This window comes from Protopterus annectens, chromosome 12.part0 (genome assembly GCF_019279795.1).
Source record: "Protopterus annectens isolate FY-2018-M chromosome 12.part0, PAN1.0, whole genome shotgun sequence".
NCBI lineage: Eukaryota > Metazoa > Chordata > Ceratodontiformes > Protopteridae > Protopterus > Protopterus annectens.
The window spans coordinates 1,273,965,988-1,273,984,801 of record NC_056746.1 but is presented as its reverse complement, the minus strand read 5'-3'; the positions used below and the strand labels follow the sequence as shown (position 1 = coordinate 1,273,984,801).

The following is an 18,814-nucleotide window of genomic DNA, read 5'->3' as shown; positions in this document are numbered from 1 at the left end:
TTGGCCTGAGAGGCTATTTTTACCTCAAATTTGGCTTTGATAGACTTAATTTTCCCCGAGTGGCCTATTTAGATTGATGATGGAGCTTTTACTTTGCAGGGCACTGCACTTCTAATTATTGCCATGGTTTTCTTCCTTTCGTTTTGTAACCTATTTATGTTAGGATTCCACCAGGGTGGCTTGTTTTTTTGAGTATGTGCTGTACTTATTCTGGCTAGGCACAGCTGTCTCCTTGCAGCTATTAATATGATTCCACAGGGTTTCCATGAAGAATTCCTCATAGGCAGCAGTGGTCTCAGGGTTTGGAAGTGCTTGAAATTTTGCTAGAGTGTCACTTTGTACTAGAAGTTTGTCTTAGAATAAGTTCTGAAAACTCCAGAGTTACCTGGAGTCCCATGTTTTAATTTTAATTCAAAGGAGCCAGATTTATGGCCCACCTCACCAGTGAGGACATTACACTGAGAAGGAGGGGTGTTGCAGTGTTCTCCCATGTTTGCGAGGACCAGGTTAAGGATGGTAGTGCCCTTAGTGAACATATGCAGTAGCTGGTCCAGACTGCTTGTGTTTACAATGTCCAGGAATCCTTGGGGCTGCATATTTGGGGTTATATATAGTTCACAATTCATAGAAGGGTAGTTAAGGGTGATTGAATGGGGACTGTCTCCAGCACATTTAAGTACGTGTTATGGGTTTCCTAGGCAATATAGGAGCAACTATAGCTTGCAAGGGTATGGTATGGAACTAAGTCCATGGCAATTTGGAAGAGGAAAAGCTGAAGCATATCATGCTGTTTGACCACCTTTACATGTGTTTGTTATTGATGTAAATTGAGATACCTCCACATTTTTCCCTTTCCTCTTCAGTAGCTAGCCTAAATGTGTGGAAGGTATTGCGGCCTACAGTGCTGAAGTACTCTTCATGGCTTTAAACCATTTTCAGTAACTGCACTGACTTCTACATTGTCTAAGTTCAGGAGAGCTTACAGGGAGTGGAGTTTTTGCTCAGACTCCTGGCATTGAGTAATAACACGTTTTGATTTTCCTGGGTTGGTTTTGCTGTGTTAGAAGGTTTATTAAGTTGATAATGCCTATAAAAGGCACTGTGGGCTGGATAAGGTGTTAGCCAATATTCAAAAATCTAGAGGGGACAGGTGCAGACCATACCTGGCAGAGCATTGGGGTCTGTCAACCATATCTTCCCAGGCTGGCAAATATTGAACACTCTTCAAATAACAACAAAAAGCCAATTATTAAAGTCAGTTATATTTTGTTCATATTGTGATATCATCCTTGTAGAATGAATGCTGCTCAATGCCTGGCTCATACCAACCTGGGACACACAGTCTAAGAGTTCCATCATGTCACTCTTCTTATAGTCCAGAGATGTGCATCTCAGATCATTTACAACCACATGTAGTCTGAATGTGTTAAACATGCACTTGTGGTTCAACAACCTAACTGCATTCATGATCTGTTGGAACCTGACCCCTGATAGGCAACTGGCCATAACTCTGTCTCTCTACTCAGTCTACTGTGTGGGAGATGTGTGTGTCTCACAATGGAGTCTTGTGTGACCATAATATTGGGTTGTTTGGCGGCTTGCCTTATGGGCTTAGAAAATGAGTTGCTGTGAGATGTGGCTCTATGTGTCTTCATTGCAAGTGTTGTTTTGGTAGAATACTTTTAAGGTGGCTGAGGATACTTGTAAGTGCAACATCTGATACACCTCTCTGGTTTAGGAAGATTACATTAAGAGCTTCAGTATATGTTTGTCTATGTGACTGGCCCATATCATGTGTGGAGGGTATAGTGCGTACATTACTGGTAACCTGTTTGGTATTATAAGTTGTTGTATGTGAGATCCTTGCACCTAGTGACACTGAATAACTATATCTCTCACATACACTTATCAGTTTGTTTAAGAATTAGATGGTTACCTCAGGATGTCCATATCCACCAAACTGGCTGCAGAGATAGTATGAAAGTGTATATCAATGGTACACTCTAAGCTTTCTTCAGTGATTTTCAGCACAGAATGAGACTAGGCTACCCTCCACTGCCTCTAGAGAACAGACCTAACACATCTAACTTTAAACCACTGAAAAAGCCTGGAAGTGCAGTACATATCAGCTTAAACAGTAATTGAAGCTGAATGTGCTTGAAATAATCAACATACATAGTAAATCAAGCAGCAAATACTTAAAATAGCCAGAAATGCAGAATTGCAGTTACTTAAACTATAATACTCTAAAATGATTTAAAGTATACTTTGTTGCACTCACCATCTGCAAAAAATATTAGTCCCAAACTGTTTCCTGAGAAGTAGTGTTACCCAGATGGCTATTGATTTAGTACATTTGCTATTTTCTTCTCATAGTAGATGCCATGGATAGAACCTATAGCAGCTGAACACAACAGAAAGCCAAGATGCACAAAGGCCCTGAAGAGGCTCTGAATAAATCTGCAACCAAACCATTCAGTGAAGTCCACTACACACTGCCCTGCCATATACACTGTCATATCAGTGACCAGTAGTCACAAAAGTGTCTCTGTTCCTTCTCTCACCAGGAGCAAAGGAGTAGTAATAGGTTCTTAGGTTCATAGGTAGGTAGGTACTCGGCTATCTGCCCGGAGGCATTTATAAGCTAGCCGGAATGTGTTGGCTTTCGCCGCCCCTTAGATTAGTTCCCTTTGCCTCTGTCCAGCAGGGCCATTGAAGTGATCCTTGGGGTAAACTTTCTGTTTCCCATCCACTCATCAAGGTTTCTCTTGAAGGGAGTTAGTGAGGAGCTCTGCCTAATGTAGATTGGAATCTTGTTTCAGAGCATGGGAAGTCTCTGGGACAGGAATCTATCCCTCCAGCACATCCTATTTATTGTTGTGGTGAGGTTTATTTTTCCCAAACTGGCTCCTAAGAATAAGTTTTCAGGCTTGCCAGTGATAAGCAAACTAAAGAGATGCTAGGAAATAAAAGCCCCTCTAGTCATTCTCTTACCAAGAGCAAACAGAAGCAAATAATCCCAGGCTAATTCCAGAGAAGCAGTTCCTAGGCTTACCAGTGATTAGTGATCTACTCCCAGATGATACAAATTTTAAAAGTAAAATGGAGGGAAAAGTATCAATATTCTGGAATTTGAAGTGCTTACTAAGTGAGTGGGGTGGAATGAAACAGAATATAACTCAAGTTTTAAGATTCTAAGGGTAAGGGTCTTCCCAGATGATCTCTTAGTGCCCAATAGAATGAGCAGATGAGATGAGGCTGGGAGGGGTGTCCGAAGTCAAACTTATAGTGGGGTGGGCAGCTCAAATGGCACCAAGCAACAGTCTCACAGCAGTACAGCTAAAAAATAACCCTATTTTCATCTTCTCCCACTAATTAGCTAGACTGGATTCCTTTTCTGTTAGTGAATGAAAAAGGAATTCTTTTCTAACTGACCCTAACCAAGAAATTTTAAAAATTACAAACAGACAAAAAAATGGGATAAAATAAAATATAATGTATAAAACAATATAATAAATAGACAAAATTAAGAGGAAATATAAAAAAAGTGAATTATCCAAACCTTAAATAAATCCAATCCAAAATCAAATACAGTCAGACAACATCAGTCGTCATACAAACCTTCAGCTAAATAATAACGCAATGAAATACTTGCAGCTAAATAGGAATCATATTTCTCAGCTCTTACCACTAATCAGCTAGACTGGATTCTTTTTCAACTAATGATTAAAAAGGAACTCTTTTCAAACTCACCCTACACAAGAACTTTTAAAACTCCATAAAGAAAAATTGTTGAGATAAAGCAAAATTTAAAATAAAACAAATAGCAATATAAGACCAAAAAAATAATAAAATAAAAATAAAAATAATGGAAGTATCCTGCCTTTAAATGGATAAGTTAGGGGGTGATAGTAAAGTTAGAGCTGAATTTGTCTGCTAATATATTGACTATGCCCTCAGGGGATGAGTAAATGTTATTCTGTATTAGCTCTGAGCATTGCTGGGCATTACCTCTGAGATTTCTGGCACAGGTGAAGGAGGCTTCATGGTTGTATTAGTTAATATGGGAGGGTATGCAAATTGCCAGCAATCTGATTTTGTTTCTATTCAAGGGTTCAGAACCTTAGGGATTGGGAAATAATTCATGCTTGGCCATCATGTGGAGGATGCTACAAGTGACTCATCAGGACACACATGTCACGTACAGATAATGGGTGGTGACTTTTAAAAGTAAAAGGAGTGGAAGGGAGTGGTTAATGTAAGATACAGGGGAGTGGTTAATGTAAGATACAGGGGAGTGGTTAATGTAAGATACAGGGGAGTGGTTAATGTAAGAGACAGGGGAGTGGTTAATGTAAGATACAGGGGAGTGGTTAATGTAAGATACAGGGAGTGGTTAATGTAAGAGACAGGATTAGCCTGCTGTATAGAGAAGAGCATGGAAATGTAGAGCAAGGCACAGAGGGAGCTGTAAAGAAACTAAGTACAGTGGCAGTCAAACTGGCGGCAGGCTGTTGAGGATGTTAGTAGAATGATCTACCCTATCCTGTTTTATCTTCCACTACTGATGTATTTTTGTTGCTGGAGATGTCTACCATGTGAGATTCCTGCATGCCTGCAGCCCCAAGTCCCTTCTCCCCAGCCTCCTAACATCTGTTTAACATCATCTTACAGCCTCTGGTTTACTGCTTCTCATCCATGTCTTCATTTAAACGTTTCAAGGTGCCCATCTTACTCACTGCCCCTTAAATATTTCACCCTGTACACACATAATATAATACAAGTTGTCGGGTTTAGTCCCACATACTAAATACATGCGACATTTAAAACTGGTAAGGTTTCAGACTATGTCTAAGTGCAAACTCAGTTTCCATAAAAGTATTTGCATCCTCAGATAGACAGGTGACCTATGTCCTCAGACAGACTCGTGACCTATGCAAGATTGATTTTCTGCCTTAAGTCCGTTACCTGCCAGGACAGGTTCTGTCTCATGATATTCATGAATTAGATAAGTGGGTAGTGAAATGAAAATGACTGAATGAATGTACGTGGGAAATAAATAAATCAAGGGTTAAATGTATGTATACATAATGAGTCTCTGTTGTAATTCTGGGACCCAAAAGCATGATAACAGGAATTATTAAAAAAAAAAAACAGTGAAACTAACGCAGAACACCAAATAGTGACAATCTTCTTTAAAGTTATTTTTGCAGAGGGGTAAAAAACGTGCACCCACACATTTGTGCTACTTATAAATATTAGCTCTTGAGATCACCACACCTTGGAGAAAACAGAATACTTCAAGACATAGAAATCTTGGGTTTAGAATATGTAATCCCCATTTTCACAGAATTATTCTTGGTATTCTGGAACTTGCACTGATGAGTCTCAAAATTTACGTCCATTACAATGTACACCAAGGAAAAAAAATGAGAAAGATCATTCATTGTTTTAAATGTGATTTGTTCAGTGGAAGACAGAATTTGAGAGCAAATGAAAGTGATGTCAATTCAATCTCCTTTTTATATTCATCTCTACACAGACACTACAGCTGCTCACACCTTTCCTCTCGCATTCTCACTTCCCATTAATAAAGCACAGTGCCTAAAATATGCATATCCAGGCCTAAGCACTGGGGTCATTACTATCACCTTGAATGCAAACCTTTTGTTAAAACTGCTCATACATTAAGTGATATTGCACATCACTTAAACTATTCCTGAATTTGCTGCATTTCTTCCACAGTTACCAGGCCCTTTGATGTATCCATAGTTCTGTGAATACATAATCTGACATTTATCTTATCTGAAGAGGTCTTTGTGTGCTTTACTCTATCTCAACACAATTGTCTTCCAAAGGGAATTGGAGTTAAATCTTTCTAAGTTTGCCCCAAGGGCTTCTGGTATAGATTCTACACAATTTTAGCTGATTTTTTTCCTTTTGTCTATTTCTCCTGGTAAGAAAATATTTCCCAAACTGGATATAGTGTGCTTCCTTCAAGTCCCTATTAATCTGCAAGTGGGCATTTTTTTAATTAAGTCAGTTAATACCTCCTAAACTCAACTGTTTGTTTTTTTTTTCAGTTGTAGCCTAGGAGCTCTGCCCTTAAGTGAGTTATTAATAGTCACATGATATGCACATTTAAATAAATAAGAAATTAAATCTATATATAATGGTAAAGCCTGTTATAGTAGCTCAGAATGCTATCTGTAGCTTCCAGGAATAAAATTAACTGCCCTAATGGAATCTCAGTGTTTTAAATGAAGCAAAATGTAAATATTACAAATGATTTGCTGGTGCAGAGCATTTGTTACTATATTCACTTTTATAATGTTCACAGACTTGAAAGCATTAATTTAAGCAGAGGATTTCCTTAAGTAGTTGCATTCAGTAATCAAAAGCAGCGCACTTGTCAGAATGGATTTTACACATGTACCACTCAATTTTACAGTGCCTACGCTATACAAATTCCACTTATTTTCTTGTTACTGGCATTTCTTTTAATGTTTCCTTCTTTTTATTTATATATATATATATATATATATATATATATATACACACACACACACACACACACACACACATACACACACACCTAAAGGCATCTGCCCTGCAATATATAATGCTTTGCTTTTATCTGGAAAGATGATTGAGTAAATGTTTATCTTTCTATGCAAAATATATTAACTGTTGTTAAGATTGGGGCTGGCAGGTTGGAATTTTTTTTTGCACATAATATTCTCCTTAGTTATTCTGCACGACATAAAGGCTATGAATTAATTCTCTGCAAGTGTGTGTGTGTGTGTGTGTGTGTGTGTGTGGTATGGGGAGGGGGGGTGTAAGACAGACAGAGCTAGACTGAGCCAGGCAGGTTTACATTCTTAGAAACAAGCCGTAGTTTGAAGAATTCCATTGGTTGAATCTAATGTTCTATTTGTGCCCCACAGCCAATGTGATCTGGAAATGGGAGGGATCTCTCATTGACAGAACAAGACAAGCTGTTTACACTTGTATGTTTTATACACCAGACCCATAGACGGGGAGAAGCAGTGAGGGGGAAGGACAGGAAAGTGAGTGTGTGTGCCTCTGTAGAAAAGACAGGCTGCAAAGCCGAAAGTGTCATGGACTGCAGTTACAGGACAAGAAACATTTGCAAGTGAGAAGAAAACTGGAAGGCAGCACTATATAAATCAGTAAGGACCTAAAGGAAGGAAAAAAAATGTCTTAAATGCTCTGACATCTATGAGAAGAGTTGATGAAGAGTTCTTTAGAAATTCCTGTATCAGCAAATTGGTAAGAGAAATAAAGGCAGTTAAGACCATATGCTAACACAGATCACCTGGTGCAGACTGAAACCTTTTTTGTATTTATTCTTCTTGGAAAATCAGTTTACTGCAGTTGAAATGTTGATGTCTTAATTACTTCATGGAAATCGACAGACAGAGATTATGTGTTATACTTGATTGATTTGGAAATGGCAATTTCAGCACAGCATCTGTACCTAATTTAGATGCAATGTAACTCAGGCATTTTGCAGATTTGCTTCCTTAACTGCAGCTCAAACTTAACTTTGCAAAAAGAGGATTAAAATTGCAAGGGGAAAAATATTCAGCTATACGTGTGGCACCAGCAACAGAACTAAATTATTTTGCAAAATGAAAATCTAACATATGAAAGCATCATGGTACAGGAAAGGAGTCCAGAAGACAGTTGTGTCTTAAGCCAAATTTGTCCTGCACTGGACACAGAACAGTGCAGAGAACTGAGCAATGTTAGCTACAAGGCAGAACCAGACTGGTGCAAGACCCCAAGTGGTCACATCAAGAGACCCATGAATGCATTCATGGTGTGGTCTCAAATCGAGCGACGGAAGATCATGGAGCAGTGGCCGGACATGCACAACGCTGAGATTTCTAAACGTCTGGGCAAGAGATGGAAGCTACTTCAGGACTCAGAAAAAATTCCATTCATCAAGGAAGCTGAAAGACTGAGGCTAAAACACATGGCTGACTATCCAGATTACAAGTACCGACCGAAGAAACGGGGTAAAACTGGTGCCAGCAAGCCCACTGAAAAGCTGCCTGCCAAAAGCAAAATACAAGTTGTCAGTAGACCCACTGTTAGCAAAGGAGCAAAAACTAAACAAAGTTCTACCAAACTCAAAGCTCCTCATTCCTTCTTTAAGAATGAGGACTTAACTTACGAAACTGATGGTTATAAGAATGCTGTGCAATTGTCCAGCCCATGTGTAAGTGACAACCACAAGACAAGCAACACAGAGTTAGACAGTGTCAACCATGTTGATTTTTATGAAGAAGTGGAAGAAAACGGAGAAACGGACACCCAGGTCAAGTCACATAGGTTACTTGGTTTCAGATCTGTTAATCATAGGGTTGGAACAGTGACTGAAACACAGTTCTCACAAAATGTGCTAATAACAAATGAAAAACCAGACCCAAGAAGATCTCTGGAGCCTGGATATACATCCCCAATTTCAACAAGATCCCCATCATCTTCTTTTGCCTCTTCATCTTCCTCAGATGAAGAACTGGAGGATGAGATACTAGATATTTTGTCTAGTACAAACTTTGATAATATGACATCTGGGAGTCTAGACTATACATCTCTGGATAAAGACACGGATGTATTTCATGCAAGCTCAGGGTCACACTTTGAGTTCCCAGACTACTGCACTCCAGAGGTAAATGAACTAATTTCAGGAGAATGGCTTGTGTCAAGTATTTCTGACTTGGTGTTTACTTACTAAAGATTCTAGTACAGCCCTTACTGTACAACTTGAGAAAAATCAGGAATTTAACAAACCAGCATTCTGCAGGAGAGGGGCAGCTTTTTTCCCCTTCTTAACATATTTGTCATTGACCTCAATTTGCAGCCCAACAACACAATTATGTGATTCCTTCCAGCTTTAAAAGTGCAGGTTAAAGGTCAACCATATGAATAAGTAAACTGGAGAAAAGCAATTAATGTGCATATGCACTTTAAGAGAAACAGAAAGTTGAAGACGCAAACCAAACATATATGGTTTCTTTTACACATTCAGCTAAGAAATGGAAAATGTTTGAAGTGTTAGTAATTTTAGAGAATGGGGTTAATCAGAAATTATTGTTTTTATGAATGTGGTTTATCCAGTGCTTATCACATGGGTAAATAACTGATACCATTGTTATTAGAAAAAAACGTTGCTTTCCTAAGTGATAAAACTTTTACATACAGGCACCAAAGGTATTAGGAGTTACAAAACATTGTTACAAATGAAATATATGCTATTTTCTCCAATGCTCCTGATACAGTATATGCTTCTAGAAAATGGTACATGTATTTCAATTCTCATAACATGCTTTCATTATTTTTATGTATTTCACAGTATTGTTTGATATGGGTGAAACTGATGAAAGTCCATTTTAGTAGTTGTACTAGAAATAGCTGGTTGTGATATGTTTATAGGTGAGTAGAGCTGAAACCTTGTCAGGATTGAGTCATGTAAGAAAAAATATATGTGCCATTTTGCAATACATATTTTTCCTTCTGCTGTTTGTGCTAGTTATTAGACATACTATGTATGCGTGAAACAGCTGAAATGGAAGGTGAATCATAGCCACAAGCAGAATCTGCAACTATTTCTGTTAAGAAAAGGTTGTAGCAAATCTTAAAAAAAATAAAAAAATAAAAAAAGATCCCATACTGCCATACTGTCCACAGCCTGAAGCCCTCAAATCATCCTTGGTCTATTTTGTTAAATAATTCATGATAAAATGCAGATGCAGTGTTCCTAGACATTAACAGATAATGAGTCATATCCAGAATGGGGTTGTACAAATCTGATTGCCAGAGGAAAATGCAAAAGCCAAACCACCAAATATATACATATACTGTGCTAAATGAAGTTGATTAGACCGAGATAAATAAAATAATAATGAATGTCATTAGACAAAAGCAGAAATAAGCAAACATATCTTCACTTGAAGTACAAGACATTCAAAAAAATGCAGAAATATGGTATTTTCATTAAACAGGCAATGCCTGGTTCTCAGACTATGAGTTATTTATTAATACAAGTTGAATCTTATTTCTTGTTATTTTAATGGAATTCCACTGAAATTACAATATATTTTTCTTTCATCAGAAAACCAAATTCAAGGTTGTAGCTTACTTGTATTTTATTTCTTTGAAATATAGAAACCTCACTGTATACTTTTAAACCCCAAGCTATGTTTTGCAATGATAATGAACTTGACTTATTAATCAAATGCTGTGATGATTCAAATGTTAAATTTACTGCGTTCTGAAAGGAGCTCCTGGATAATAGTCTAAACTGTATTCGGGACCTTGTTTGAACTTCCTTAGCACAGATAATTTAGGGCCCGGTGATTGTATGACTATAACTAATGACCTTTCTACAGATTCTCAATCATTTAGCTGTTTACCCAAAACATGGTACTAATTCCAATAATTTTCTGAACTAAAATCTGCTCATTTTATAATTTAAGCAGAAGAGGTGTTAGAAAAAAAATGTTAGTTTCATGATCCATTAAATGTACCCATGTGAGATACAAGCAACATATGCAACTTTTACTGAGAAGGGAAAAAAGGGATGCAGAATGAAGTACATACAAAACCATTTTTTCTGTTTTTTCCCAGTAATTAATGGTTTATTTTCAATGTCAGGCTGAATATGTAATGAAATAAGAAAACATCAAACTGTTGTTGCACCTTTTTTGGGGGGAGGGGAGCTCTCTAGCAAGCCTTCCATTTATTCCCTATTTTGCCAGAGGCAACTTCTAGTAATTGCCTGCACTATACTTCAGACTGCCTCTCTGGGGACAATGGGTCTATGAAAAGATGTAGCCTACGACTCTAGCTTGGTTTCAGCTGCTTGATTGTGCCATCTAAGAGTGGAAAGAAATGTTTAATTTGCCAGCTGTCTTCACTACCTTCAGTCAGTCTCTCTCTCTCTCTCTTCATGTGTGTGTGTGTGTGTGTGTGTGTGTGTGTCACGCATGCATGAGCACTGGGGAGGAGTTCTTCTGGGTCCTAGTGTGAGCCAAGTTGTTTGGTGTAGCAGAATTACTTGCCTGCATGCGATCCCAGTTGTCTTCTGTGTGGTCACACTTCACCTTTCTCATTCAAAAAAAAAAAAAAAAAGATTTCCCCAACTATTAAGACTTTCTCGTCTTGAGAAAAAAATGCTGACAAATTTATCACAAAACTCTGTAGGAATTCTGCGGCATGGCTCCTAATAGTTTCCGGTGAATCAGCAGATTGATTTTGTTATTTATTTCTTGCTTTCTAGGAAATCTGTTGATGCAAAGCACATCACTTGAAGCCATGCTTCAGAATCTGTAGAAAGCTGTATCTTCCTAATAAAGCAATACTCTTTAGTGATAGGTTCAAATCCTACTAAAAGCTTGATTTAACAGTGCAGAGAATATATTTGATTTTCTGAAGCAAGATTAAATTTTGCATTCTGTTCAACTTCCTTGAGGCTTAACAGCTATAAATCTGAAGTTTTCTTTGTATGCAGGCACATTTTCTCTTACTCAGAGTTTAATATCTGATAAGTTTACAGAAGGAATTAAAAAAAAATCTGTCTTGAACATTGGGAGGAGTTTTATAGCACTGTGGGTAACAAAATTCACTTTTGGGTTACTCACAATAACACAAAGCACCAATTTACTTCATGACCCTAACCAATCACTCATCTCAAAGAATATGTAGTATGAATTAGAACTGGAGGGAAACATTCAGTTTGCTGATATGGCTAGGTACAAAAAAGCAAAATAATTAATTTACATATATTTTTAAACATTTAGATGTAGAAGGCTTGAGATGTTTGACTGTTCACAGCTTTTTTTGTGGTCCTCAGTAAAATGGACAACTGGCACAATGGTTGTATGCAACAAATAGCAGCTTTTACACATTTATTGACAAATGCTGCTGAAACCAAAATAATGACGTGCATTTTGCTTTTTCAGTTGCTTAAGTTGACCAGCAGTTTGTTAGGGAATTCTAAAGTAATCACATGATCATCACAACCAAAGCCATGTAGTCAGAACACTAGTCTTCCTGTAACTGAACTGTTGGAGTAAACTTTTTTTAATGCCATAATATGCTTAGAATCACTTTTCATACACCTAATAAATGACAGATCATCTAAGTCTATCATTCAGAGAGCAGCCTGTGAAATATATAGAGAAAGAGAGGCGGGCAATAAAAAGGAAATATCTACAAATACTTTTTCTGCAGTAGTTGTTGTTGTTCTGCTTAAATGGAAACAGAAACTTCCTTTCAACCAAATATAGCTCAACAGTTCAGCCCACGCAAATTAGATCACACTCAGGGCCCCAAAGTGTGACTCAGAATCTTATCTTAGCCCATTAAGAGAGACTTGTGTGTTTCCAGCAGAGGAAAAGCTGCCCTCAGAATTTAACCCCAGACAGGTATTATTTCTCCAACTGCCTAGTGATGGATTTTTCTTACAAATTAGCATATTTTACACAGAGATACAGTAATACAGTATGTCACAATATGTTCTCTTTCTTGAAATGTTCTATGCATTATTTATTCTGATGATTGTACATCCCTCTGCTAGAAATGGTGACAATATTTAACATTATTGCAGATATATTTCCTTGAATGTCTAAGATGTGACTTACTGAAACATGACCAGGAAAACGTTAATCTCATAAATAAGACTGGAAGGAAGCCATGATGGTACTTTCCCATGGAAGAGTGGGTAGCTAGAAAACTGTTTCAAAAAACTAAAGACATATAAAGCTGATCATAGTAGCAGGGTATGTCATAGAAAAGATACTGAGGGGAAGGCTAGTTTGACAAACTCCACTGCATTACACCTGATTTTTTTCTCTGTCCTTTTGGACTTCCCTAATGGCTTCTCTACTTTCACCCAATTTGTCCTCTCTTTCCAACAGTGTTTAATCCTAGGGTTCCCATGCTAGGGAAGAGCCCTACAGTGTTTTTGTTCCTCAGTGAGAGTCAGGCAGTAGGAACAGGCCATCATGCTGATTCTGGGATACAGACTACTCCACCCTTAGCAGTATTGCCCATGGCAGCTCCCAAGTTCACAGCCACTTCTACCTGAAGGAAAGTACGCGTACACATGGCAAATTCCCCTTGGCTACATCATGCAAATGCACTGTGGTAGCACAGGCTTACCTACTGGGAACAACCCTAGGTAAACAACAAGTATTTCTGCTAGGTGTCACCCATGTGGGAGTGACAGTAACTTGCCTCCCCCCACAATGAATGATCATGCAGCAGCTGCTGACTCCTGCCCTCCCAAGACATAATTCTAGTCACCTGAGACATAGTCAGGAGCTGGGTAGATTACCCATGGTCTTGTCCAAAAGATGAAATGTAAGTATCATTGTGGGTCTGTAGTAAACATATCAGAACAGTCTAACTTGATTCAGTTTCAAGACTGGGTTACAATGGAATCTGATAAAGGTAGTCGAGTCAATGTATACCCTGATTTCAGTACAGCACACTAGTCAGTGTCTCACATGAGAAAGACAGGCAAAGTGAAAGAAAGTAAAGTATGGTTAGAAATTAAGAATTCTGATAACATGGTGACAGAAGTCAAGGAGCAGTACTTATAGTAAGGCAGATAAATTGCTAGTAGGATTTCACAAGATTCAATCCTGGAATGATGTTCCTTGGCATTTAGCCAGACATCATGAGGAGCACTGAGAAAAGGGTCTACCTACATGTGGATTATACAGATTCAGAAGAGACAGCAGAGGTTTTGGGGAGGGCAAGCCCACACAGAGATATGAGAAAAGGCATCTAAAATTTAACACAGGTACATGTAATGTACTTCAGCTAGGTTACAACAAATTCACATAATAATAACAACTAGAAGGACTGGGATTATGACTCAGACATCTATTAAAAAATACTTTGGAGGGTTAATAGTAACAATGGTCCAAAAGGGAAAAACTGAGAAGGTGTTAGCAGGGTCGGCTTTAGCTCAAGTGGTACCCTAAGCAAAAGGCTCCACAGTGCCCCACCACCACCACCACCACCTGGTGCCCCATCCTGATCTGTTTACACCATCCAGTTTACTAGAAAAATGTCCCTGCTAGAGCAGCACCCTAGGCAGCCACTTGTATGGGTATTAGCCAAGGCCAGTAAGACACTGAGCTGCAGTCATATGAGAACAGACTCCGGAAACAAAATGGATGTTTATCCCTGTGTAGATCCTTGGTCAGGTCTTAGCTGGAGTACATTGTTTACGTTTGTTGTTGACACGTTTTTATGTATTCCAAATTATTCAAAAAGCTACAAAGGAAGGCTATCATGGTACCACAAGGAATCGATCTCTGGTATAAGGAGAAGATATGGAAATTAAAGCTATTCTCACTTAAGGATAAGTGAGAAAGGGAAGAGAAAATATGGGTGCATATAACATGGTACAGTATGATGTCATACAGCTCCAGACAAAAAACAGAGGAGGAAGGCCTAGGGCATATTTACTGGGTAAATGCTAGAAATATTTTTTCATCAAAAGAGTAGTGTGTATATATAGAACAAGTTTCCTAAGTGGGTCTCACCCTTCAACTCCAGAGTCCTTCAAGACATCTGGGGATTGATGGCAGATGATGAGAAAGGGTGGAAAAGTGCAAATAAAAGATAATAGAACAGAGTAGAGTAATCAGACAACTTGACTGTTTTTTTGTTAAAACAACTATGTAAAGTAACATAAAAAGAAGTACACTTAGCTATATCCCTTTGGTGGTAGATGACAGAGATGTCAAACTACTCCAAGTAGAACAGCACTTATAAACTCCAGTCTCAGTTAAGATAACTGCTGAATGTCTGCAGCATTCATATCATTGCAATGAAGTGAATGATGTCAAATAACAAAATAGCTTATGAGCATTCAAATTGTGTCTGAATAGAAAACAAATACTTTGCAAATTTTTGCAGCACTTTGGCAAAGTATGCATACAACAAGTGTTCCCAGAAGTGCCACTCAATGCCACATTGCACATGTCTTAAGCTCTTTAAGATGAAATGCAGCATTCCTTATCTGGCAGTAGTTCTAGTACTGTATTGCTATTGTGCAATACTAAAATAAAAGATAGGAAGTCATAGATTCTAGGAACTCTAGCACTGGTTGCTTGTACAATTTCAAGCTTGCTAGTCACTAAAGCAAGAGGCTTACAGCAGCATCAATGCATTTAACATAAAAAAATGCATATTAATTGAACATATGTAATTATCTTAAAAATGCAGTAGACCTAAAATCTTGACAATATATTCAAGACTTACGCGTCAGATCATTATTCTGAAACAATAAACCACAGCCATAGTAATGTTACAAACATTTGGTACAATAAACCACACCCATAGTAATGTTACAAACATTTGGTACAATAAACCACACCCATAGTAATGTTACAAACATTTGGTACAATAAACCACACCCATAGTAATGTTACAAACATTTGGTACAATAAACCACACCCATAGTAATGTTACAAACATTTGGTACAATAAACCACACCCATAGTAATGTTACAAACATTTGGTACCTTGTGCATGAGAAGACATTCCTAATTCATATGAAAAATCAGCTGACTTTAAGAAAACTTTTTTTTATTCCATGAATGTTATATTCTCAAGCAGTGAGGTCTACAATATAGATAGGCATGTGTTAAAACTGCAGGGCATTAGGGACCATAGGATGCTTCTGAGCTTTTCTGTACAACCCATTCATGTACTCTGCTATGGTAGCACTTTGCTTGTAATATCTGTATCAGAGAACTGGCCCATTAGTTACATATTTTTCTTATTTATGTATCGTATTAAATAGTAAGAAAGAGTCAGTAAACCAAGAGCTCCCTCCAGGTGCAGATAAGAAGCAAAGGAAAGTCATCTGAGATTCAAACTTATTCATAGCATTTACAAATTACATCCAGGTGCCCTTAATCATTGTATTAAACACTCTCAGTCACACATGAAAGCCGCAAATGCCAATGGCCTAACATTGTCCTTAAATCCATTATAAAATAAAACAAAATTATACTAACCAGACACCAATACATCTGGTCTCCTTAGCATATACTTGCACTAGATGTCTGATTTCCACAACACCTAAAAAGAAAACTAAAGGAAATATAATATGACTTTATAACAATAAATCTGCTGTAAAAAGAAAACTAGTTAAAACTGGATGGGGGAGTTTCTGTCCTGTGGGGTCCCATGGCAGCTGCCTCTTTTGTCTACACATTGATCCAGCGATGGTTGCTATAGGATCTTGGTTGTCTAGGGCTTAACCTTCAATCCATGAATAGGGAAAAAAGAATGGCTAAGAAAGGAAGCAGCAGGGCAGTGAAGCCAGCCTGAGTTCTGTAATGTCTGCTGTAGGCAGTCATAAGAAATCTTGTCGTTTGCCATGTCCCTGAGAGTTTGCCAGCACATTATTTTGCATCATCTCTGTGATCCACACAGAAAGCAAACATAAATAAGGAGATCTGTTTCTTTATTTTAATTTTATAAATATGTGGTCCTTTATTGGTTTAATTGTACACAGAGTCTACTCTAATCCTGGTTCTCTGTTTGGAAGTAGTGATCTCCCAGGCATTATAATGAGATGGTGAGTTAGAGTACCAGTGGCTGGACTTAGCTTCAGAATGTTGGCACAATTGCCCGTTACAACTTGGGCAACAACAAAGTGCAATAATTATGTGCAGTAAATACACCTTCCAGATAATAGCAGTATGAATAAGAGGAGAGAGGAAATGCAGGCATTTACACCTCAGTGTAGGATTCATGCAGACATTTTATTATAGAAAGTGACCTCACAGTGGTTTTCAAAGTAAAAAAAAAAATCCAGCACACATTTATTGGACTTCTGCTTAACCAGATGATATATATTCATATATTACCTTTGCTAGTAGGCAAAAGGCCATATGAAAGCACCATTTAAATCTGCTGACTGAGCAAAGTGCAAGAGAATATTTCTCATTTGGGATGGCAGATGCGTATTTATAACCACCTAAAGGGGAGTAAAAGATTGCACATACTGTTGGCATGATTCATCTCTATCTGCAATAAATGTTGATCAGTCATAGGTTCATAGGTAACTATTAGGCATATGGTTCAGTAGAGCATCTAGCAGTGTAGCCCAAAGTCCCAATTACCTAGATAACTGTCTGGTTAAGTGACTTGTTCAGAGCTGCACAGTAAGCAAATGAAGAGTGAAGGAATTGGTCATGGCCTTCAGAAAGCAGCTGGTTAATGGATGATGGCCTTAATCATCTGTGCTGCTGCCACACTAGATTTTCTTTTCATGCCAGGTATCATTGGAATACAGATTGGTTCTGTTTAAGGTACATGGTACAAAATTCTTACAGTATCATACAATACCATGCTTGTAATGCACAAGGTATAGCCAAGTCTCATAGGTGTACAGGAAGTTACTAGGCATGTGGTCCAGGAGACTGCTAAGAAACCTGGCTTAATACCTCAGCTGCCCTACAACACTGTCTGGCAAGCTACAGTCTAAGAGTTCACTGATTATACAAATGGAGGCTGAGGGAATCAAACCCTGGACTACATAGAGCAGTTTATTAACATCTCATAGTCTTATCCTCAGTGATAGCTTCCAGACAAATGACTATAATATTTTTTGCCTACTCTAAATAATGGTGACTGGCTTCATATAATGTTGTCTTCCAATGGCCAAGAATCAAACACCGGTCAGCTACACTCCCCACATAACCAAAAAAGTCTGTTAGTGTTTTCAACTATACACCCCAAGATTCATTATACCCATTTATAAAGTAAGGCTTTATTTCCTACAAAACTCTGAAGATATGTGGGTCTGATCAACATGGTGATGTCATACCGGTGACAAATGACATTAAAGGAATCCATTATATATGTGTGTGTGTATATATATATATATATATATATATATATATATATATATATATATAGATAGATAGATATATAGTTATATATCTATATAGATAAATAGATTTGTGTGCACATTTATGTTTTATGATTCAAACTCTTGTACTGGCACTTTACAGAAAAGTAAGTAGAACTGATATAGGTATATATATATATATATATATATATATATATATATATATATATATATATACAGACACAGTTTTATTATATGAAACTATACCATACAAGTGTATATTCAGTAGTATTATGTGTAAGACCACATGATACAACTGTATATTCAGTAGAATTATATTAGATTATAGCATGCCACTGTATATGCAGTCATACTATGTTGGACTATACCATAACGGGCCTTGTCACTATTACAGATGTGAAATTTGTCAAAGGAGTACGAATTCTTTCAGGAATATGTCAGCATTCATGAAGTGTATGGAGAAACAACACTCAGCATTTACAGTATTACAACAGCAGTTTCTGAACAGCATTTGAAACTGTTTGAAACTGTACTCTATGTTTCATACTATCTCTTTTTAAATATTTTTGGAATGATCTTCCATTTATGGTGCCTTCTATGCCAGATATCAATGGAACTTTCCATTTTCTCCACTGTGGTATGACCTTGGAGAAGGTTTATGTACATTCAGGGGTGGGGTTGGGGGGCTTCCCCACTGCAAAGAGATTAAACAAAAATTGTTTTGACTAAATTTTTTGATCTAGTGGTATTTGGCAGAGTTGCTGTTGATTAATGAACATGTTTCCATTATCTGGTATCCTCAGCTACCTGCAGGGTCTGACATTTGAGTTTTACTCTTAGCTTCTGTCCAGTCCTATCTCTAACTGTGTTGGGTCC

The 18,814-nt window shown here is 37.7% G+C and overlaps 1 protein-coding gene across 1 annotated transcript; it reads left to right on the top strand.

The window, feature by feature from the left end:
- Nucleotides 1-7,055: 7,055 nt before the first annotated feature.
- On the top strand, nt 7,056-10,958 carry SOX12 (SRY-box transcription factor 12). Its single transcript, XM_044090310.1, has one exon. It carries the CDS (start codon nt 7,682-7,684, stop codon nt 8,765-8,767), a length of 1,086 nt encoding a protein of 361 aa, XP_043946245.1. The 5' UTR covers nt 7,056-7,681; the 3' UTR covers nt 8,768-10,958.
- The last annotated feature ends 7,856 nt before the right edge of the window (nt 10,959-18,814 follow it).